The 24,714-nt window shown below is 43.3% G+C and overlaps 1 protein-coding gene across 3 annotated transcripts in view; it reads left to right on the forward strand.

Moving 5' to 3' along the window:
* LOC106577622 (ubiquitin carboxyl-terminal hydrolase 53) overlaps window positions 1-24,714 on the forward strand; it is a 61,674-nt gene that overhangs the window by 21,247 nt on the left and 15,713 nt on the right. For all 3 annotated transcript variants that reach the window (XM_014155839.3, XM_014155840.3, XM_014155841.3), the window contains exons 5-12: window positions 1,340-1,450; window positions 2,644-2,726; window positions 2,874-2,958; window positions 3,236-3,382; window positions 12,078-12,227; window positions 15,279-15,447; window positions 17,378-17,542; window positions 18,613-18,759. In XM_014155839.3, coding sequence (XP_014011314.3) covers window positions 1,340-1,450; window positions 2,644-2,726; window positions 2,874-2,958; window positions 3,236-3,382; window positions 12,078-12,227; window positions 15,279-15,447; window positions 17,378-17,542; window positions 18,613-18,759 — 1,057 coding nt within the window. The remainder of the gene's footprint in view (window positions 1-1,339; window positions 1,451-2,643; window positions 2,727-2,873; window positions 2,959-3,235; window positions 3,383-12,077; window positions 12,228-15,278; window positions 15,448-17,377; window positions 17,543-18,612; window positions 18,760-24,714) is intronic.

Below are 24,714 nucleotides of genomic sequence, written 5' to 3' on the forward strand. Positions count from 1 at the left end.
TGCACACGGACTGGTTCCTTAACTACAGTAGTGAGGCACAGCATAACTCCCTAGCTGTTAAATGTCACAAAACAATACAGGCTCATACTGATGTATCAGGGGGGGAAATATTTCTTGTCTGTACTGGTACATTGGGGAGAGAAGCTGATGGCTGAGGGTGAGTTGAGGGTAATACATGCTGGGGATAAAGAATAAGCTGGTGATTCGTAATATTGTAATCGAGGGGGATGATTACTAGTTTCAATTTGGAAATTAGAATGTTCCCATGGATAAGATCGAGCAAACTTTGCTAATGGAATATATTGTGATTTGTTGACAACTATTGTCTCAATCTCTCGTGGAAAGATCTACGTAAACCTAACTGGTACTGTCCCATCCTATGGCAGTGGTTCTCCCATTTTTTGTTTTTGCCTTAGCACTACTCAGCTGATTCAAGCTTTGATTATTTGAATCGGGTGTGTAGTGCTCAGGCAAAAAGCCAAAATTAGCACCCCATTGGGCCCACTGGGCCAGAATTGAGAACCACTGTCCTATGAGATACGTAAGATGACAAGCAGCATTTGTTTTTATTTAGATGTATAAGGATTGGGCGAGGGCGGTGCTAAAACTGGTGTGCCCACACGAATGATAAACACAAGTGAAATGATCGTAAGGGGTGGCTTCGGCTAAGAGTTTCCTTTTGCGAGGGTGGGGGACTTCGCAAACCAGAAATCTTAATTTCTAACACGCTTACCCCATAACCTACTCAAGCATCTGACCAAATTACGCAATATTTTAGTTCTGGGTTAACCGAGATTACTATTCCCTATACACGGAGTATACAAAACATTAAGAACATAGACTGACCAGGTTGAAGCTATGATCCCTTATTAATGTCACTTGTTATATCCACTTCAATCAGTGTAGATGAAGGGCAGGAGACAGGTTGAAGAAGGATTTTTAAGCCTTGAGACAATTGAAACATGGATTGTGTATGTGTGCCATTCAGAGGATGATTAGGCAAGATAAATCATTTAAGTGCCTTTGAACAAGGTATGGTTCTAGGTACCAGGCGAACTACAATGCTGCTGTTTTTTTTGCGCTCAATTTCCTGTGTGTATCAACGATGGTCCACCACCAAAAGGATATCCAGCCAACTTGACACAACTGTGGGAAGCATTGGAGTCAACATGGGCCAGCATCTCTGTTGAACGCTTTCGACTTAGAATCCATGCCCCGAGTAATTGAGGTTGTTCTGAGTGCAGAAGGGAGGAGGGGAGGGGGTGCAACTCAATACTAGGTAGGTGTTCCTAATGTTTGGTGTATTCTCATTTCTTATCGGCATACTATATTCCCACAGGAGAATATTCTGGAGAGGATCCACCTGCATATTGTGCCTGAGGAGACGGATGCCTGCACCTCCAAGTCCTGCATCACACACCAGAAGTTTGCCATGACACTCTATGAACAGGTTAGAGAAAACCACTAGCATCTGGCAGCACCCCCACACACACACGTCCATATCCAGTTGCAGACACGTGGATTACGCACACACTCCATCCATTTGTGGGCGGCAGGTAGCCTAGCGGTTAGAGTAACCGATTAACCGAAAGGTTGCGGGATCGAATCCCCGAGCTGACAAGGTAAAAATCTGTCGTTCTGCCCCTGAACAAGGCAGTTAACCCATTGTTCCCTGGTAGGCTGCCTAGTTTAAATAAAGGTAAAATAAAAAAATCCATCAGGGGTGCAGCAGCAGGCACATGGATCATTGTCTGAGATGGGAGCTACCCAATCCGTCACATCTCCAGAGTGGGGCTACTCCTCTGGAATGCAGAGGGTGGTTTTCCTCAGATCTCTGTGAGCGGTAGCAGTACAAGACGAACAATGTCACATAGGATCTCCAAGGATTTCCCCCTACACACACACCCTCCCTGCCCTGCCGGTATGATGTTCATCTCTGATGCCATGTCCCTAAACCCCAGAGCTGTCCTGGCATCAATGTTTCAGACCACTCTGATGGTGATACAGTGGTGGCCAACTCCCCTCCCTGAGAGCAAGTAGGTTTTCAGACATTTTTTCCAGCCCTGCTCTAACACACCTGACTCCGTTAATCAGCTGCTCAACAGGACCTTGATTAGTGGAATCAGGTGTTTTACAGTAGGGTTGGAACAAAAGCCTGTACACCCAGTAGCTCTCTTGCTGGAAGGTTGCTTTGATGGGTAAAAAACAACATGGTCTACAATACATGATAGATCAGAGGAACTGATATCTGACCCTTGAGGTCACGTGCACTGCAGGTTTTGTTTTCTTGGTAGTTTATTAATTGACCTGTAACTAGTGGACACTTCACACTGAAGCTGAAAACCAGCAATGCTTTGGATCTAAAGGCCTGAAGTTAAGGGGGCAATAGATTAAGTCTGAAGACCGAACACAAACCACAACCCACCCGCCACTTTTCCTCTAAACTCTGACAAACACTCCACTCTCTCCCATCACAATTTTCACAAACAGCCCACAGTAGTAATTTCCCCATAACCATCCCCAAACTACTACCCCTCGCGAAATGACACGCTGACTTGATAATTAGTGCTTGGCAGTGGCTAAGCGGCGCCTAGCTAACGGCCATGTGTCTGTATTGTGTTCCTGTTCCCCTCTCCTCTGCAGTCTGTCTGCCGTAGCTGTGGGGCATCCTCCGACCCCCTGCCCTTCACTGAGCTAGTGCATTATGTCTCCACCACTGCCCTCTGGTAAGCCATGCTTATTGTTTTCAAACTGATGTCACACAGAACACATTTCTCTATGTTCCTCATAGGGTTACTGAGTGACTTTTGTACTTTCTAGCTTTGTCTCTCTCTACCTTTCTTTCCTTGTCTCACACTCTCTTTCATTCTCAGTCAACAGGTGTATCAGAGGCGGGATGAGTCATTTGGAGAGCTGCTGCAAGCGGCCAGTACCATCGGGGATTCCCGTAACTGTCCGGTAAGTGGCTGCCCCATCAAGCATTAAGAAAGTCATGCATGTCAATGGAAAACTCAAGTCAAGATGCACCTCCATCTCCATCACACTAAACAACTACTAAGGAGGGGAAATTCGGAAAATCAATAGCAAGACAACAGAACTAAGATCAACTGTGAAATTGTATTTATGGTTCTTGTTACTGAGTTAGTTGGCTAGTTACTTTGCTTAGTTTAGTTAGTTAAGCTGGTTAGTTAGCTCTGCTCGACTGGTTAAGTCTCTTCCCACTCTCTGTCATCAGAGTAACTGTGGCCAGAGGATCAAGATCCGCCGCGTCCTCATGAACTCTCCAGAGATAGTCACCATCGGTTTCGTGTGGGACTCGGACCAGTCGGACCTCACAGAGGACGTAATTCGCTCGCTGGGGCCACACCTCAACCTTTCCGGGGTAAGGACAGCAAGCCAGCAGGGACAAAAAGCACATTACTACGAAGCTCAGTTCTGTACGGTAGCGCTGTCAGTCGGTCTACTCTTGTGTTTCGTTCAATGAAAGTACACCTACTACCATACCCCGTTCAAAGGCACTTCAGTTGTCTCAAGGCTTGAACATCCTTCTTTAACCTGTCTCCTCCCCTTCATCTACACTGATTTGAAGTGGATTTAACAGGTGGCATCAGTAAATGATCATAGCTTTCACCTGGATTCACCTTGTCAGTCTATGTCATGGAAAGAGCAGGTGTCCTTAATGTTTTGGACTCTCAGTGTATGTAAAGTTGGGTGGTGCTTTATAATAACTCCACGTAACAAAGCATTTATAATGGATTAGTAAATAGTTTATTCATCATTTATTATTCATTACTCCATTCATTACTCCATTTAACACTCAGAGTACCGGAATTCCATAACTACTAGAATGGCCATGATGGTCTTTCTGACGATGATATTTCAATTGTATAAATAATCCATAATAACTTGCCAAATGAATGCATTTATTATGTTAAAATGTAATCAGTCAGAAAATGTATTGATTGATCCAGAAGCGATAGTCTTGCCTACCAAGCTGGCCCTTCCACTCTACATCTAACTACATTTAAAATAATTTCACACACAAAATACTACATTTTGCCTAAAGACAAGATTAAATTGACAATAGTCTGATGGGTGACAATATTATCAATCGTCAAATCGAGAATGAAGAGACTGATGACCTGCACTTGAGAGTAGCAAATAGCACTTCTTCCATATCATCCTATAGAGTTCATGCAGGCCAGACATTATGATTGCTATACCCTATCAGAAAGAGCAGATTCCAAGGTTTCTAATGAACCTATTCATGCCAAACAACTCTACAAATTCCGCGGATGGTCTCTGTTTCAAAATATAACTTTTTCCAGGAATAACCGTGGCTCTGTGCATTCCTCATGTGAGTAGGCTACTGGTGACAATCAGCAATAGCCATTTGGAAAACAATCCTTTATTTTCTTCTGCTATATTCCATTGTTATATATATTCCATGTTTTTACTGTAAAAATATGTTTGTTGACTATGGTAGGGCAGGGCCTGGGATGTCTGCTAAATGAATAAGTTGATTTTGTTGGCAAGGCACAGCCACAGATTGGCATGGCGCAGCCATAGCCTTGGCTTCTAAGCAAAGATAATACAACTCAAAGCATGCTATTCTGTTATTTTTAAATAAATTGCTTTGTGTCATGTTTTTCATGACCTTCCTAAACGGAATATGAATGGATTTCTTTGTGATTGTGTACACTGAGTATACAAAACATTAACAACACCTGCTCTTTCCATGACAGACTGACCAGGTGAATCCAGGTGAAAGCTATGATCCCTTATTGATGTCACTTGTTAAATCCACTTCAATCAGGGTAGATGAAGGGGAGGAGACAATTGAGACATCGATTGTGGATGTGTGCCATTCCGATGGTGAAAGTACCTTTGAACAGGGCATGGTAGTAGGTGCCAGGCGCACCAGTTTGTGTCAAGAACTACAACACAGCTGGGTTTTTCACGCTCAACAGTATCAAGAATGGTCCACCACCCAAAGGACATCCAGCCAACTTGACACAACTGTGGAAAGCATTGGAGTCAACATGGGCCAGCATTCCTGTGGAACGCTTTTGACACCTTGTAGAGTCCATGCCCCGACGAATTGAGGCTGTTCTGAGGGAAAAGGGGGGCGTTGCAACTCAATATTAGGAAGGTGTTCCTAATGTTTGATATACTCAGTGAACATTAAAACTAGCAAGGCAGAGAGCATCAGAATGACAAAACAAATTTTAATGTTTATATAAATGTAAATGTTTAAATACTCTGCCATTTTTAAAGTCATGTCCCCCTCGTCCTTGTCTTTTCCTAAATAAGTCTATATAACACACTTTATTTGTATTTATTATTGATCCCCATTAAAAAATGCAGCATTGGTCCAGCAAAATTAAGGCAGTTATATACAATTAAAAACATTTACACTACATTTCATAACAGATTTCACAACACATTAAGTGTGTGCCCTCAGGCCACTACTCTAATACCACATATCTACAACACAATCCATGTGTACGTGTGTGTGTATAGTGCGTATGTTATTATGTGTGTATGCGTGTATGCATGCCTGTGTGTGTGTGTGTCTTCACAGTCCCTACTATTCCATAAGGTGTAGTTTTATCTGGAGTTATAACCAGTTTTAGGAAGGAATGTCATTTTTGGAATGGTTTTCCATCGGCCGGTTCCCGCTCCTTCTCCGATAGGTGAATGTGCCGTGCTCAGTTGATAATCATGCCGATAATTGCCTCAACTGAACCTAACCTATACCGAAACTAATTTCACACATATAACAGCAGATTACATAAATGAAGTATAGTATTATTGGGGAAAATGGGTGAGTTGATGAGCGAGAAGAAACAACTATGCATAATTGTGTAGGCCTAATCACCAATTGGGAATGAAGAACAAGGCGGGCCATTCTATTGTATTGATGTATTGTAATTATAATCTGAAAACGGTGTACCCTATATCAATCCACTGGAATCCAAGCAGTTTTCTCAGTTTACTCTACTTCTACTTGGAGTAGGCTACACAGTGAGAGTGTGCCTCATTTACAATGGAAAGACCAAGATGAATGGAGGCACATGCTGCGTTAGCGTTGCTACAAGATCTGAATGAAAACGACTCTGATGGCAGTGATGAAATGGTTCATGACATTCTGATGATTATTATTCTGATTCATGCTGAATAGCTTTCCATATCTGAGAAAGGATCTATTTTGGGCAGCAGGTGAGCGAGTTCCGGATTATGTTCTGGGTAAGATGGCACAGCTGGGCTAGGTGAAAGGAGGAACTCGCCGCTGGCCTGTTGCGGTGTTCTACAACATGCTTGACTTAGCTGCTATCATCACACGTGTTGTTCAAGCTGTGCATGAACACCATGAGTAGGAAAGACTTCATCATCAGTCTGGCACACGGGCTACATGAGCGACATTTCGGGCCAAGGTAGCAGCAAGTATTCAACGGGAGCCATTGCCCGAGCCAAATTGCGCACAGCTTCCAGGGAGGAGAAACTGCAAGGTGGGCAGATGCACTCAGAACAGAACCCACAACACCTGTTTCAGCTGCAGCTCCTGCAAGCGACTTATTTGTGGGAAGTGTTGCAATCAAGTGAAAGAGATGAAGATTTGTCCTGACTGTTACAATGGCTTGTGAAAGTATTCACCCCCCTTGGCATTTTTCCTATTTTGTTGCCTTACAACCTGGAATTAAAATTGATTTTTTTGGGGGGGGGGTTGTTGTATCACAACATGCCTACCACTTTGAAGATGTAAAATATTTTTTATTGTGAAACAAGAAATAAAACAGAACATGAGCGTGCATAACTATTCACCCACCCAAAGTCAATACTTTGTAGAGCCACCTTTTGCAGCTGGAAGTCTCTTGGGGTCTCTATAAACTTGGCACATCTAGCCACTGGGATTTTTGCCCATTCTTCAAGGCAAAACTGCTCCAGCTCCTTCAAGTTGGATGGGTTCCGCTGGTGTACATCAATCTTTAAGTCGTACCACAGATTCTCAATTGGATTGAGGTCTGGGCTTTGACTAGGCCATTACAAGACATTTAAATGTTTCCCTTAAACCACTCGGGTGTTGCTTTAGCAGTATGCTTGGGGTCATTGTCCTGCTGGATAGTGAACTTCCATCCCAGTCTCAAATCTCTGGAAGCCTGAAACCGGTTTCCCTTAAGAATTTCCCTGTATTTAGCGCCATCCATCATTCCTTCAATTCTGACCAGTTTCCCAGTCCCTGCCGATGGGGAAAAACATCTCCACAGCATGATAGTGTTCTTGGGGTGATGAGAGGTGTTGGGTTTGCGGCAGAATTAGCATTTTCCTTGATGGCCAAAAAGCTCCATTTTTGTCCCATCTGACCCGAGTACCTTCTTCCATATGTTTGGGGAGTCTCCCACATGCCTTCTGGCGAACACCAAATGTGTTTGCTTATTTTATTTTTTCTTTAAGCAATGTTTTTTTTTCTTCTGGACACTCTTCCATAAAGCCCAGCTCTGTGGAGTGTACGGCTTAAAGTGGTCCTATAGACAGATACTCCAATCTCCGCTGTGGAGCTTTGCAGCTCCTTTAGGTGTTATCTTTGGTCTCATTGTTGCCTCTCTGATTAATGCCCTCCTTGCCTGGTCTGTTAGTTTTGGTGGTCGGCCCTCCCTTGGCAGATTTGTTGTGGTGCCATATTCTTTATATATTTTTATAATGGGTTTAATGGTACACCGTGGGATGTTCAACGTTTCGGATATATTTTTATGACCCAACCCTGAACTGTACTTCTCCACAACTTTGTCCCTGACCTGTTTGGAGAGCTCCTTGGTCTTCATGGTGCTGCTTGCTTGGTGGTGCCTTTTGCTTAGTGGTGTTGCAGACTCTGGTGCCTTTCAGAACAGGTGTGTGTGTGTGTGTGTACTGAGATCATGTGACACCAAGATTGCACACAGGCGGACTTTATTTAACTAATTATGTGACTTCTGAAGGTAATTGTTTGCACCAGATCTTATATAGGGACTTCATAGCAAAGGGCGTGAATACAAAAGCACAACTTGTCCACTTTTTATTTTTTAGAATTTTTTGAAACAATTTATTTTTTTGATTTCACTTCACCAATTTGGACTATTTTGTGTATGTCCATTACATGAAATACAAATAAAAATCTATTTAAATTACAGGTTGTAATGCAACAAAATAGGAACAACGCTAAGGGGCATGAATACTTTTGCAAGGTACTGTAGGACAAGGGATTACAGCTAAATGAGATCCAATGGTTGCGTGAAGACGCACACTATACTGTAAGCACGAGTGAGGCCACAAATAATTTGTCCAATAACTGACAAACTATTTTTGACCCCTGTCATATCAACGCTTACAGTTGAAGTCGGAAGTTTACATACACCTTAGCCAAATACATTTAAACTCAGTTTTTCACAATTCCTGACATTTAATCCTAGTAGAAATGCCCTGTCTTAGGTCAGTTAGGATCACCACTTTATTTTAAGAATGTGAAATGTCAGAATAATAGTAGAGTGATTTATTTCAGCTTTTATTTCTTTCATCACATTCCCAGTGGATCAGAAGTTTACATGGACTCAATTAGTATTTGTTGGTATTGCCTTTAAATTGTTTAACTTGGGTCAAATGTTTTGGGTAGCCTTCCACAAGCTTCTCACAATAAGTTGGGTGAATTTTGGCCCATTCCTCCTGACAGAGCTGGTGTAACTGAGTCAGGTTTGTAGGCCTCCTTGCTCGCCCACTCTTTTTCAGTTCTGCCCACAAATTTTCTATAGGATTGAGGCCAGGGCTTTGTGATGACCACTGCAATACCTTGACTTTTGTCGTTAAGCCATTTTGCGACCAGGCTTTAACTTCCTGACTGAAGTCTTGAGATGTTGCTTCAATATATCCACATCATTTTCCTGCCTCATGATGCCATCTATTTTGTGAAGTGCACCAGTCCCTCTTGCAGCAAAGCACCCCCACAACATGATGCTGCCACCCCCGTGCTTCACGATTGGGATGGTGTTCTTCGGCTTGCAAGCATACCCCTTTTTCCTCCAAACATAACGATGGTCATTATGGCCAAACAGTTTTATTTTTGTTTCATCAGACCAGAGGACATTACTCCAAAAACTACGATCTTTGTCCCCATATGCAGTTGCAAACCATAGTCTGGCTTTTTTATGGCGGTTTTGGAGCAGTGGCTTCTTCCTTGCTGAGCAGCCTTTCAGGATATGTCGATATCGGAATCATTTTACTGTGCATATAGATACTTTTTGTACCTGTTTCCTTCAGCATCTTCACAAGGTCCTTTGCTGTTGTTCTGGGATTGATTTGCACTTTTCGCACTAAAGTACGTTCATCTCCAGGAGACAGAACACGTCTCCTTCCTGAGCGGTATGATGGCTGTGTGGTCCCATGGTGTTTATACTTGCGTACAATTTTTTTGTGCAGATGAACGTGGTATCTTCAGGCGTTTAGAAATTGCTCCCAAGGATGAACCAGACTTGTGGAGGTCTACAAAAAAATTTCTGATGTCTTGGCTGATTTCTTTTGATTTTCCCAGAGGCACTGCGTTTGAAGGTAGGACTTGAAATACATCCACAGATGCACCTCCAATTGACTCAAATGATGTCAATTAGCCTATCAGAAACTTCTAAAGCCATGACATCATTTTCTGGAATTTTCCAAGCTGTTTAAAGGCACAGTAAACTTAGTGTATGTTAACTTCTGACCCACTGGATTTGTGATGCAGTGAAATAATCTGTCTGTAAACAATTGTTGGAAAAATTACTTGTGTCATGCACAAAGTAGATGTCTTAACCGACTTGCCAAAACTATAGTTTGTTATCAAGAAATTTATGGAGTGGTTGAAAAACAAGTTTTAATGACTCCAACCTAAGTGAATGTGAACTTCCGACTTCAACTGTATATTCATTATAATTCCATTATTTGTGCTGATTTTCTCTATTCACCAACATGCTTGGCGCTTATACCGATGTTTAGGCTACTGATATTTTCAGATATTTTCTTCATAGACTGAGTGATTTATTAGACTGGTGGCTATTGGTACTCCTCGAGGTCCGGCTATTGTACTGTTAAATATGCATATGGTTATTTTGACCGCTTTGAGGATGAAATGTTCAAAACGTTTTAGTCTTCTATGATATCTTTCTGAAAGTACTGCTAGAGTGTGTAACACACATTTAGGAAAAGTCAGGGACAGGTTGTTTCAAGGTTTTTATTGAAATTAATTTATTAAAATGACAGAATGTAAAACGGTCAGATTGACCGTGTTGGTGGTTCCAGTGTTAATATAGGTCATTATAAACCATTTACTAACCATTAGTTACGTCTTTTTATATGGTCTCATCTAAAGTGTGGGCTATATATACTTTATAAATACTTTTATAAATGTTTTGCGTGACCAGTGTAATTTCTCACAAAAAGATGGAGATCCAAAGTTGGATCTCTGATGGAGGACAAGAAGGGACAAGCCAAATACCTGTGAAGAAAGTTTGAGATGGCCAAAAACCTTCACACGCGATTAAAAAATGTCTTATTCCAAGAATCACAATAATCAAAAGACTGTCAGCCCGTACTAAAACAGATTACTCAAGTAGTCTGATTAAATTGGCCAAGGCACTGATTGCATCAAAACAAAATGTCTGCCTCCGCTCCAAAATTATGTGAACACTAGAATAGGAAAAACAATACTGTTGTGACTTTGTTTAGAATATGTTTGGAATCACTGCATTCTGGTTTTACTCAATTTGCTTTCTGTCTTGTGTTTTTGTGTGTATGTTTGTTTGTCGGAGCCTCCACAGCTGCCATTCCTTGCCCTGATTCTGTTGGGGTCTGTTTATTTTGGTGCCGTGGAGCATATGTGGGAAATAAAGTGGGTTTTATCCCTCTGTCTGTCGGAGCGTTGCGTAAGCAGTGCGCGGTGCGATGCCCAGTTGGCCCACGTCGCCGATCAAAAAGCCTCTGCTGCACAGGCCAGCTCGTGTCAACGCTTCCTCCGTGCCACGATGGAAAGGCACAGTGTGTGTGTGAGAGAGAGCGAGTCAGAGAAAGGTTTTGTGTGTGTGGAAGATGTGGCGTGTGTTTTCTGTACATGTGTGAGTTGGGACTGTGTTGGAGTACAGAGTGTCCTTGGCGTGGGCATGCAGGAGGTTTAATTTGTAACACTCTACTCTGGCTGACACTGTTCCTTCAAGATGTTTTTTTTTTTCAGAAACGGAATGAGCTTCGGTTAAACCTACTACAAACTTAGAACAAACTCTTATAGACCAGGCCCAACATATTGCGCAACTCCATCTCCCTTGAAGACTACAGGCACAGAATGAGCTTCTGTGAAACCTGTGTCAAACCTAAGCTAAACTCTCACAGAACAGGCCCAACGTATTACACAACAGCCCCCTTAGACTACAGGCACAGATTCCTCTTTGCCCCTGTCCTTGTTTTGAATGCATTCCAGAACTGGATTAGTCTAGTAGAAGCCCCACCAAGTACCACAAAGGTCTTGATTCATACTCGCACTGTTCATGTGACTGTGCTGGGTGTCGGAGAAAACCTCCCCCTTCCTAGGAATCCATTGTCTCCCATAGCCAAAGAGAACTGGCCATTCAGGAAATACGGGTGGGGAAAAACAGGTTATTTCACAAACTCTTCATCCAGCGGTCTATTCAAACTGGTGGGAGGCGGTGGTTACAATGATAATTGCCTGAACTAGCTTGATGGAAACTGCTCGATTTGTGGAAATGTACAATGCAAAAAAGACCCGCAACAGTCCAAGTTGAAGGGCAATTATACTGTCCAAATGCTAACGTGTGGATGACAAAAATGATAGTTTTGGCCAAAGGGCTGTATATGTGACTAAGAATGTTCAAACCCGGTTCTGCTGCATAATGCAAGACTGTGTTAGTCCATTGAGCTAAAGCCTAGGCATTAGATCGGGCAGCTAACGTAAGTCATCAGGCAAGGTTACTCGTGGGCAGCATGGGATTGTTTTTGTGTATTTTGGTAATTTCTATCTAATTTGATCCAAATAAAGTAATTGAAATGTGCGTATGTGTCCGCAGCTCTTCTATCGGGTGACAGACGAGCACGCCAAAAAGGGAGAGTTGCTCTTGGTTGGGATGATCTGTTACTCCAGCCGCCACTACTGTGCCTTCGCCTTCCACACCAAATCCGCCAAATGGGTCTTCTTCGACGATGCCACCGTCAAAGAGGTGAGAGCACGTTGATGCGTCTTGAACACCAAAATACACACTCACCAAGCAAGTAAGCAAACACACACACATACCACATCTAATGCCCTCATAGCCTCTGAGTCTTTTGCTGTGGTGAGATATGAAGCTCAGACCACACCTGCACTAGTGCGCACATACGTTTTATAACAAGACTAACTAAAGTAATGTTAGGTTGGTAACTGGCTTGAATAGTTCTTTGACTATTTAAATAAAACTATAATCCCAATCTGATATCAATGGAACGGTTTCCATAAAATGATTTAGATACTATCGGCTACCTGCAGTCCACAGGGAGCTAAACTGTACCCAGGCAGCAACTCAAAGCGCAGTGCATAAATGTACTTGTCTGAACCGATAAAAGCAGGCAGTTTTAAGAGAGAGCAAGGAGCGCCCCGCTCCATCTCTTATCTCCATCGCCACAGTCTTTATCGTCTAAGGGCCCCATCGACCGCCCTTCACCACCCCCGGGGTTGAAAAGTCTGCTATAATCACTACCACCACCACCACCCACACAGACACGTACACAAGCAAGCATGCGCACATGCGCGCATGAACGCAAGGAGGCTCGCTCACACACACACCCACTGGGCAAAAACTGGTTGAATCAACCCCCCCCCCAAAAATCAAGGCGACGACGTTGAATCAACATGGAAAACTAATTGGTGTTGCAAAAAGTAATCAACGTAAGGGTATTTCGTCTTTTTTTCACCAAACTCAACCAAATGTATACTGAACAAAAATATAAACCCAACATCCACCAATTTCATAGATTTTACTCAGTTACAGTTCATTTGAGGAAATCAGTCAATTGAAATAAATTGATTAGGCCCTAATCTATGGATTTCACATGACTGGGAATACATATTTTTTTTATTTTTTTTACATTTATTTATTCGGATCCCATTAGCCGACGCCAATATGCATCTGTTGGTCACAGATACCTTAAAAAAAATGGTCCTCACAATGGGCCTTAGGATCTCGTCACGGTATTTTTGTGCATTCAAATTGCCATCAATAAAATGCAATTGTTCGTTTCTGGGTTCTTTTTATTTTATTTTCATTTTAGTTCATGAAACATGGGACCAACACTTTACATGTTGCGTGTATATTTTTGTTCAGTGTAAATCAAAACTAGACGTTGAACTGACGTCTGTGCCCAGTGGGACACTTTTTTTCCCCCTTCATTTTAGTCGTTTAGCAGACACTTTTGTCCAGAGTGACTTACAAATAGTGCATTCATCTTAAGATGGCTAGGTGAGACAACCACACATCACAGTCGTAGTTAGTACATTTTTCCTCAAAGTAGCTATAAACAAAGTCAGAGCTTGTAAGAAAGGATAAGTGTTAGTTCAAGAAAGGCAAAGGTGTTAGTTTTAATAATTATTTTTGTGCGGGGGAGAGACACGCGTTCACAAGTACACACACGTTCACAAGTACACACACACACTCAAGTGTACGCGCACACACAGCAGCAGCACTTGTACAGTAGTAGTGTACTAGGGTTTCCCAATGGTAACTATTAAAGCAATTAATTGCATCATCAGTCATCCACAGTTGAGATACACTGTTTAGTGGACTTTTTGGATATATTGAAATGACTCGTGGTTGGAATTGGTCTTTTTCGTGCGCATGACTGTGTGAGCGCGTGCATAAGTGAGTGTGCTAATGAACGGCACAGTGTCCAGTGCATTTGACTGGACTGCGGTGCAGGGGCTGGCTGGCTCCGAGTCAATCCATCAGCAGCTTATGCAGTGTGTGCACTTCAGCCCTACTGGGACGGAGGGCTACAGTACAGCACTCTTAGCCAGCTAAATAACACTCCATATACCTGCTGTATTGCTCCTCATTCTCTCACTGCCTCACACCAAGTGACGAGCAGACATGCCCTACAGTTTATGGATAGCTTTTAAAACTTCCACTATATTTATATTTTACAGGTTGTGTTTTGTTGACTATCATTCTTGTCATTCCATTCTTTTTTTAATGTATTGTTGCAGTAGTGGTTCAGTGTTTCTCCTATATATTTTTTTTGTGTGTTTTGTCCCAGGCAAGGATAAGTTTTCACCATCAAAATGTCAACTCAAAGCGACCTCTTCCAACCTTTGTTTCTCCATCCTTTTTTCTTCCCTTCATTTTGCTTTCCTTTCTTGTTCTTTCTCTTCCCTCTTTATTCTCTCTCTTCCTCTTTCACTGTGTCTTACCTTCTGCTCCTCTCTCCCCCTTCGTTCATTTGGTTAATTAGGGAGCACACTAGCATCTGTTAGCCTCCAGTCTGCCTCTGTGGCATTTTCTAGCGAGGCACACACCTAGCCCAGCTCAGCTAATGTGATTGTGAGACTTCGCTTCAGTGCATATTTTTCACTTAAGATCCAGGACAAAGGGAAAATGTGCATTCGCAGTGTACAACAATGCCTCCTTGGCCAATCAGAGTTTTGTGTGGAATTAGAAAAGTAAAATTAATCTCTGAACAGTTGGTGATAAGCTTGGATCCAATTGCGCTTCTTCTGGTCTATGGTCACTACATGTTTTGGGGTAGCGGTACAAAGAACGTCACAGAAAGCATTGTGTCAAAATCTATTTGTTTGTTTTGTTTGTGCGCTATGCATGTGTCTCATTTTTAACAATGCATTCGACATTACTTGCAGCGGAGTATTCCTTAGAGCCCAACCGCTTGAAGTGTGTCAACCATTTTGAACGAGGCAGTGTTTTCTGAAAGGTGTACACAGATCAGAGCTAGGGTTTGGGTACCTTCAGTTTTAAATGTAGATTTTGGCAACTGGTGCTCATCAAATACAGGAGCTTCAAAAGTAGTAATGTATATTGTCACTAAAGAACACATCTTCTGAAAAGACCTCTCAGGGTAATGAGATGAGGAAACTGGTTGCTGCCAGTAAGACGAAGGTGACTTCTTGTCACATTGGGAAAATTCCAGTTTGTGTGTATGTGTGGTACACAGACAAACAGCCTTCCAGAAGTGTACACACACACACACACACTATTGACCTCTATATCTCACCTCCTCTATCCTAGATTGGGACCCGGTGGAAAGACGTGGCCACCAAATGCATTAAAGGCCACTTCCAGCCCCTCCTCCTATTCTACTCCAACCCAGACGGCAGCGCCATCTCCGTAGACGACGCCTCGCGCCAGAACTGCGATCACTCCCGCTACAAGGCTCCCGTCAATGGAGACGTCCAAGGTATACAAGACATCGGACAAAAGGACATTCTCTTTTCGTTCCTTTTATGGGAAGAACTACACAACTAACCCTAGAGTCATGGAACTTTCCAGCACGTTGAGGGGAATAACTGCTTTCAATTTGCAAATCAAAATCATGCAGAAATAGTTTTTTTCCAGAATGCCAAGTCAATCATTTTTCATGTTGTCATCAAACCAAGATGTGCTTTTGCGATGCAGATGCAGTCTATCTAATGATCTTTGACTTGCGACAACCTGACACCAAAATGTGTTCTTGGTCTAGGTCTTTTGGAGACCAGATTAAAACTGTCCCCCTTTCCAAAGTGGTTAAACCACCATTCCTCAGCTTCACCTGTGCCAATTCCAAGGAACCACATACCACGTTTATAATTCATAGTTTCTTTTAATTCAAGCTTAACAAGGGGGTGCTATATTTAAGTCGTGCAGTAAATTCACAGTCAATATGTTCTTTTAAAAGTAGAGTTCTGCAGCACCAGCCATTTGGAAGTAATGTCAGCAAGTGTTGCCAATGGTGTGACGGTGGTTAACTTTTTTTTATTTTGACGGCGTGTGCTGAAATGCACACTTAACCAAATGACTGCCACTGCCACAGAGCAGTGGTTCTTAAAGTTTTGACCAGAACTTACTTTAAATATTTTGGTCAAACCGTGAGCCCCCTGCCAGACGCACATGAATAGCTTTTTATTAAGTGTCAGCCCCACCTCATTCAGTTTGAGTGAGAATCGTAAAAAGAAAAGTTGAGCTACTGTACACGTTGCAGTGTGGACAAAAAAGTGATGGGGTCAATTGGGTCTGTTCGGGATGCAATTTTGGTGTCTTTTGAAGTCTCACCATGCATTTGACATTTATGTCAAGTGTCTAGACTGTGGATGACCAGAAAAGACCTATCAACTGAAGTGACTATAACTCTACAAATACGTGCTGCACTTTAAAACAAGTTTGTGTGCCATCACTTCAGTTGGATTTAGGGTTGGAAAATGTCCTGCTTATTGCCTCCTGATTACAGGAATATTCCACTGGGATTTCTGGAAAAGCTGTGAATTTTGGGATAGCTGTCAGATTTGAGCAATTCTAGTTGGATTAATGTTTAAGGGTATTAGCTAACGGTGTTCCAACTGATCAATACTTGATTTGAAACCGAACGACTAAAGTTCATGAGCAGAAGGCCTTTTTTTATTTGTATTTATTTAAAAAATTGTTAACCTTTATTTAACTAGGCAAGCCAGTTAAGAGCAAATTCTTATTTACAATGACGGCCTATACCGGCCAAACCCGGGCCAATTGTGAGCCGCCCTATGGGACTCCCAATCACGGCCGGTTGTGACACAGCCTGGATTCGAACCAGGGTGTCTGTAGTGACGCCTCTAGCACTGAGATGCAGTGCCTTAGACCCCTGTGCCACTCGGGTGCCCACTTCTTTTTTCGTATGATTTATTTATTTCTGACGTCAACCTCAACCATAATACTCATTGCAGTTGGCAATGGCAGGAAGTTGTTGATGACAACAGCTGAACATTTCTTTGTGGGGATTTAAAACCTTTTGGATATGTTTGGTGTGGGGTTTATCCCCCTTAATGATCCTCCCTCTAACTCGCTGAGCTGGCCTCGCCCCAGGTCGTCACATTGCCATGTTGCCTTCAGAGGCAGCGCAGTGTTACAGACGAGCTTAAGAAGAAAGAGCAACCATTTTTATTTTTGAATTGTCATCAATTTCAGTTATCACACATTTTGTTAACTGGGTAGCGCTCCACTTTTTTGTATTTATTTTTAATTATTGGGGATATTTGGGGAATTTACTGAAAAGCTAATGGCATTAAATTACATAATACCTATGAATTGCTTTTTTGGGATTGATAAAATTGATCCCAACCCTGATTTTTCTCACTCTCTTCTCCTTTCCGACCACCCAGCGCCTGAGCCTACAGTTCCAGGCCCCAAGAAGCTGGACCTGACCAGGGAGAACCTGAATGCCCTGCTGGGCCTTGGCGGTTTGAAACAGAAGAGCCAGAACCCCTCTACCCATAGTTCCCCCTTTACCAGGGACAGCGGCCAGACTAGCGGGGGCCGAGGACCAGGTACGACACTTGGGGTTGGGGGGTGGGAGAGAGAGAGGGAGGGATGGGTATTTTTACATACAGGCTCTGGTCAAAAGTAGAGCACAATATAGGAAATAGGGTGCCATTTGCGATTCAGCCATAGTTATTATTGCACATTCTTTTGTTATTGCGGAGCATGGCGTAATATCTGCCCTTGTTTTGGTCCCCCTTTGTTGTTACTCCCTGCTTAAAGCCAGCAGCTCAACTGTACAATGTGTTTTGACTGTTTTCTATCCCCCAGCAATGGAAAATGTTACCAGTAGCTCAGGATTTTGAGAACAGCAAATCCACTCTGAATGACTGACAACAATAGCAGTCAAGTACCTTGTGGGAAAAGAGATGAATTGTCCTCACAACACTTAATTCAGGCAATGGAGTGACTGCAATGTGCATGCCGTAAGACCAAATTCTCTTATCATTGATTTCAAATTGGAGGCCTATATCTTGGAGAGCTGGGAATGATCATGACTCATATTCACAGAGAACTTGTTCTAGCACATTCTTTGTGCTACAGAGGGTGGGTTTGAAATGACCGCAGTGCATAGTTCTAGTTCTATCCGTCGTCTCTGACTTTCTCCTACATGGCGAGAGATAAGACTCAGAAGGAGAGGGAAATGGTTTCTGCAGCTCCACGGGTTCCACCTCGTTGCATTTCCCCTCACCCAGCAGACAAGCCCACCGTATACATTAGCACATTGGTCGGCCCTAAAGTTCCCCCCACTCTCCCTCCTTTACACACTCCGCACTGTTCAATGCGTCCAGGGGTCTAGTCGGGATAGAGGGGAGTGGGGTAGAGGAGGGATGGAGGGTGTGGAAGATGGAGAGGGAGTTGGGGTGGCCTAAGTTACTATAGTTTTGTCTCTCTTCTTCTATTGGGCTTTAGAAGGAGAAAGAAAGTTCCCACTTGCGTGTTTGACTTGCTACACATTCTTTTTGCTGTGTTTCTGCCCCTTGTATTGTCTATTGGAATTTAAGTCACTCAATCAGTTTCTCAAAATTACTGAAATGGAATGTGTTACATAATATGTTTCTTTCTTCCCGTCTTGCAGTGACACTGGGCACCAGTGATCCTAAGAGCCGTCTGAAGGACATCTCCAGAGAAGTGGCCCAGAAGGCAGGGGAAGTCCGGGGGATGCACCCCTCCAGGAGAGACCAGGACAAGATAGAGAGGAGGAGACAGGATGCCCACTACAGAGGTGTGGAACTACGCACAGGCACACTCTCTCTCTCTCACTCTCTCACACACACACACACACACACACACACACACAGATTTACATGCGCACACACATAAAGAGAGAAAAAATTAAATTAAAGATATGAAACAATACATCACATACCATGCATATACACACACACAGACACACACAGACAGACACACACCACACACACACACACACACACACACACACACAGACACACAGACAGACCAATGAAAAGACAAGATAACCCTTGACACAATGGTGTACACAATGCACACGCAACCCACCATTATCAACATGCATAACATCAAATCACCTGACCAACACAAACGACTAGCATTTCACTGTACTGGCCCTTACATAATCAACCAGGCAGGGTGGTTTGGGAGCATTGTGTCAGGATAAGGATTAGAACTCTGACATCTGTTCAAGCCTGCCCTCATCACCCCCCCAATTTTAATCTCTAACCCTCTGTCATATTTCTCTCACCTATCCTGTCTTTTAATTTCTCTGAACACCAAAGGGGTAGAAACTAGGGGCAAGGTGCTAGGAACTGAAAATGAACTAGCCTCCAAATCCACCATGAATCCACAGCGGCCCTGTTAGCACCAGGCTCACGTCCATTTATGATTGAATGCGCCAGGCTAACAGAGGCTAGCGTCATGCCCGTGATGAATGGCGAGACTGGAAGTGACACTATAGTTGATGTAGGTGGAATAAATCCATCTCTAGTGCTGCTCGTGCTCAGGCTAGCGCTCCACTAAAAAGCTGACCTCAAAGCTACTGGACATACTTGGAAAAACAGAAGCATAAGAAAGTTAGCATTCGAGTCAGATAGGAGGTGTGGATGTCAATGGGAGACATTGGCTTCATCATAAATGGCACCCTATTCTCGATATAGTGCACTATTTATGAACACAGGTTTTTGGTAAAATGTAGTGCACTATGTAGGAAACATAGGAGTTAGTGTTACCAGAACACATTACCCAGTTTTCATCTAGCATAGTGTAACTGTTGACTTTTAACTTCCAACCCGAAAAGACAAACGTGCTGTGTTTTCATCACAGGCATAGTTAAACCATCTCTGTCGCCCACACACACACACACACACACACACACACCACACACACACACACACACACACACACACACACACACACAGCTAACAGAAACTCTTACACAAATTCACTCACAGGCACACACACACACAAAATCACACATGAGTCTCACACACACGCCATGTGAACAGTTATGTTCGAGGTGATTTAACTCTCGCACGCCCCGTCAGCAGAATCCATCTCTGTAGCGACTCCATCTCTCAGGAGAGGTTACATCTAAGGCACTGTGGAATATAACTTCACATAACTTTCTCTGAACACCTGAGACTCAGTGCAGGCCTCAATCCTAGATCACACACCCTGTCACGTTATTAATGAATATTAATATGGTGATTTAGGAGACACTTTTATCCAAACGTATTTTCAGTTATAAAACATACACACACGTACTGGACTGGACTGGACTGGACTGGACGTGTGTGTGTGTGTGTGGGTGTGGGAATCAAACCCACAACCCTGATGTTGAAAGAACAATGCTCCATCCAACAGAGCCATTGGAATCATTAGAAGAGCATATTTTTCACAAGTAAAGCTTTAACAGTGTCTCTTTTTCTCATTTGACATATGTAGCCCAAAATGTGTTACATGGACCCAGCTGGTCCACGATTACACCAATTATACCACGGGCTATTGCATACTGCACACCTTGTTTTGTGGTACAAACACTTTTAGGGCTTAAAAATATTTCATCCTCTTCCATTAAAAAGTGCTAGTCAATTGTTTCTATTCAGATTTTCTTTTAAATATTCCCAAGAGAAATCAAATTTGATAGAGGTAGTACTGTATGTATAGTAGCTTCATGTTCTATTAGTTGTGGATACAGCGAGGGTACAAGTGTCATCCAGTATAGAAATAAGAGAGCTTGTGTGTGCGTGTGCCCCGCGGTCATATCTTTCGAAAGTGGCGGGCATGACTCGGTGTCCTTGAAAGACAACCACACACGCATACAAACACTTTGTCCTCTCAATCATGCACATCTCCAGGCCACAGACTCATCAGTTCAAGGAGTCATGGACAGCCAGCAGGGAATCACACACACACACACACACACACACACACACACACACACACACACACACACACACACACCATTCATCAATAATATCTTCACAGACGTCACAACGTCAGGTCACTTCCCCTACTGCTACACCACAGAGACACATACAGCCTCCCGGCGTCCATTATTTACACCTTCCTCTTGTCTACAGACGTACAGTACCAGTCAAAAGTTTGTACACACCTACTCATTCAAGGGCTTTTCTTTATTTTTACTATTTTCTACATTGTAGAATAATAGTAAAGACGTCAAAACTATAAAATAACACATGTAGTAACCCAAAAAGTTTTAAACAAATCAAAATATATTTGAGATTCTTCAAAGTAGCCACCCTTTGCCTTGATGACAGCTTTGCACACTCTTGGCATTCTCTCAACCAGCTTCACCTGGAGTGTTTTTCCAACAGTCTTGATGGAGTTTCCAAATATGCTGAGCACTTGTTGGCTGCTTTTCGTTCACTCTGCGGTCTAACTCATCCCAAACCATCTTAATTGGGTTGAGGTCAGGTGATTGTGTAGGCCAGGTCATCTGATGCAGCACTCCATCAAATCAAACTTTATTTGTCATATGCGCCGCATATTTCAAGTGTAGACCTTACCGTGAAATGCTTACTTACAAGCCCTTAACCAACAGTGCAGTTCAAGAAGAGTTAAGAAAATATTTCCCAACTAAAGTAAAAAATTACCAAAAGTAACTCCATAACAATAACGAGGCTATATACAGGGGGTACCAAGTCAGTGTGCGGGGGTACAGGTTAGAGGTAATTTGTACATGTAGGTAGGGGTGAAGTGACTATGCAGAGATAATAAACAGCGAGTAGCTGCAGTGTACAAAACAAATGGAGGGGGGTCCTAGACTTGGCGCTCCGGTACCGCTTGCCGTGCGGTAGCAGAGAACATTCTATGACTTGGGTGAGTCTCTGATAATTTTATGGGCCTTCCTCTGACACCACCTATTATATAGGTCCTGGATTGCAGGAAGCTTGGCCCCAGTGATGTACTGGGCCTTACGCACTACCCTCTGTAGTGCCTTACGGTCAGATGCCGAGCAGTTGCCATACCAGGCGGTGATGCAACTGATCAGGATGCTCTGGATGGTGTAGCTGTATAACTTGTTGAGGATCTGGGGAACCCTGCCAAATCTTTTCAGTCTCCTGAGGGGGAAAAGGTGTTGTCGTGCCCTCTTTTTCAGGAGAAAAGGTGTTGTCGTGCCCTCTTCATGACTGTCTTGGTGTGTTTGGACCATGATAGATTGTTGTTGATGTGGACACCAAGGAACTTGAAACTCTTGACCCGCTCCACTACAGCCTCGTTGATGTTAATGGGGGCCTGTTCGGCCTGCCTTTTCCTGTAGTCCACGATCAGCTCCTTTTATGTTGCTCACATTGAGGGAGAGGTTGTTGTCCTTGCACCACACTGCCAGTTCTCTGACCTCCCTATAGGCTGTCTCATCGTTGCCGGTGATCAGGCCTACCACTGTTGTGTCGTCAGCAAACATAATGATTTTGTTGGAGTCGTGTTTGGCCATGCAGACGTGGGTGAACAGGGAGTACAGGAGGGGACTAAGTACACTCCCCTGAGGGGCCCCTTTGTTGAGGATCAGCGTGGCAGACGTGTTGCTGCCTACCCTTACCACCTGGGGGCGGCCCGTCTGGAAGTACAGGATCCAGTTGCAGAGGTAGGTGTTTAGTCCCAGGATCCTTAGCTTAGTGATGAGCTTCGTGGGCACTATGGTGTTGAACACTGAGCTGTAGTCAATGAACAGCATTCTCACATAGGTATTCCTTTTGTCCAGGTGGGAAAGGGTAGTGTGGAGGGCGATTGAGATTGCGTGATCTGTTGGGGCGGTACGCGAATTGGAGTGGGTTTAGGGTATCTGGTAGGATGCTGTTGATGGGAGCCATGACCAGCCTTTCAAAGCACTTCATGGCTACCGACGTGAGTGCTACGGGGCAGTAATCATTTAGGCAGGTTGGTTACCTTCGCTTCCTTGGGCACAGGGACTATGGTGGTCTGCTTGAAACATGTAAGTATTACAGACTCAGTCAGGGAGAGGTTGAAAATGTCAGTGAAGATACTTGCAAGTTGGTCTGCGTATGCTTTGAGTACACATCCTGGTAATCCATCTGGCCCCACGGCTTTGTGAATGTTGACCTGTTTTAAGGTCTTGCTCACCTCGGCTACCGACAGCGTTTTCACACAGTCCTCCAGAACAGCTGGTGCTCTCGTGCATGCTTCAGTGTTGCTTGCCTCGAAGTGAGCATAAAAGGCATTTAGCTCGTCTGGTAGGCTCGCGTCACTGAGCAGCTCACGTCTGTGTTTCCCTTTGTAGTCTGTAATAGTTTTCAAGCCCTGCCACATCCGACAAGTGTCAAGAGGTCAATCTTAATCCTGTATTGACGCTTTACTTGTTTTATGGTTCGTCGGAGGGCATAGCGGGATTTCTTATAGGCGTGGAGTGTCCTGCTCCTTGAAGTGTTAGCCTTTAGCTCGATGCAGATGTTGCCTGTAATCCATGGCTTCTGGTTGGGATATGTACGTACGGTCACTGTAGGGTTGAATTCGTTGATGCACTTATTGATGAAGCCGATGACTGAGGTGGAATACTGCTCAATGCCATTGGATGAATCCCGGAACATATTCCAGTATGTGCTAGCAAAAGAGTCCTGTAGCATCCGCGTCATCTGACCACTTTCGTATTGAGTGAGTCACTGGTACTTCCTGCTTTAGTTTTTGCTTGTAAGCAGGAATCCGGAGAATCTAATTATTGTCAGATTTTCCAAATGGAGGGCGGGGAAGAGCTTTGTATGCATCTTTGTGTGTGGAGTAAAGGTGGTCTAGAGTTTGTTTTTTTCCCTCTGGTTGCACGTGACATGCTGGTAAAAATTTAGCAAAACTGATTTAAGTTTGCCTGCATTAAAGTCCCCGGCCACTAGGAGCGCCACTTTTGGGTGAGCATTTTCTTGTTTGCTTATGGCCTTACAGAGTTAGTTGAGTGTGGTTTTAATATAGATGAGAACTCTCTTGGTAGATAGTGTGGTCTACAGCTTATCATAAGATACTCTACCTCAGGCGAGCAATACCTCGAGACTTCTTTAATTTTAGACATCATGCACCAGCTGTTATTGACAAAAAGACACACACCCCCACCCCTCGTCTTGCCAGACGTAGCTTCTCTGTTCTGCTGGTGCATTGAAAATCCCTCCAGCTCTATGTTATCCGTGTCGTTGCTCATCCACGACTCGGTGAAACCTAAGATATTACAGTTTTTAATGTCCCGTTGGTAGGATAATTTTAGATCATCAATTTTATTTATTGCATGTTAGCAAGTAGAATTGATGGTAGTGGGAGTTTACTCGCTTGCCTACAGATTCTCAAAAGGCAGCCTGATCTGCGTCATCTTTTCTTCCATCTTTTGTTCACGAAAATTAATCTGGACCTGTTCGCGGGAGAGCAGTATATCTTTCTCGTCGGACTCGTTAAAGGAAAAAGCTTCTTCCAGTTCGTGGTGAGTAATCCCAGTTCAGAAGTTATTTTCAATCATAAGAGACGGTAGCAGCAACATTGTGTACAAAATAAGTTTAAAACCAAAAAGTTACAAACGATGCAAAAAAACCGAACAAAATAGCACAATTGGTTACGGGCATGTAAAATGTCAGCCATGCTCTTTGGCGCCATCTTACTAAAAAATCATTCTCCTTCTTGGTCAAATAGCCCTTACCCAGCTTGCAGGTGTGTTGGGTCATTGTCCTGTTGAAAAACAGATGATAGTCCC

The sequence above is a fragment of the Salmo salar genome, chromosome 18, assembly GCF_965601325.2.
Source record: "Salmo salar chromosome 18, fSalSal1, whole genome shotgun sequence".
NCBI classification, from domain to species: domain Eukaryota; kingdom Metazoa; phylum Chordata; class Actinopteri; order Salmoniformes; family Salmonidae; genus Salmo; species Salmo salar.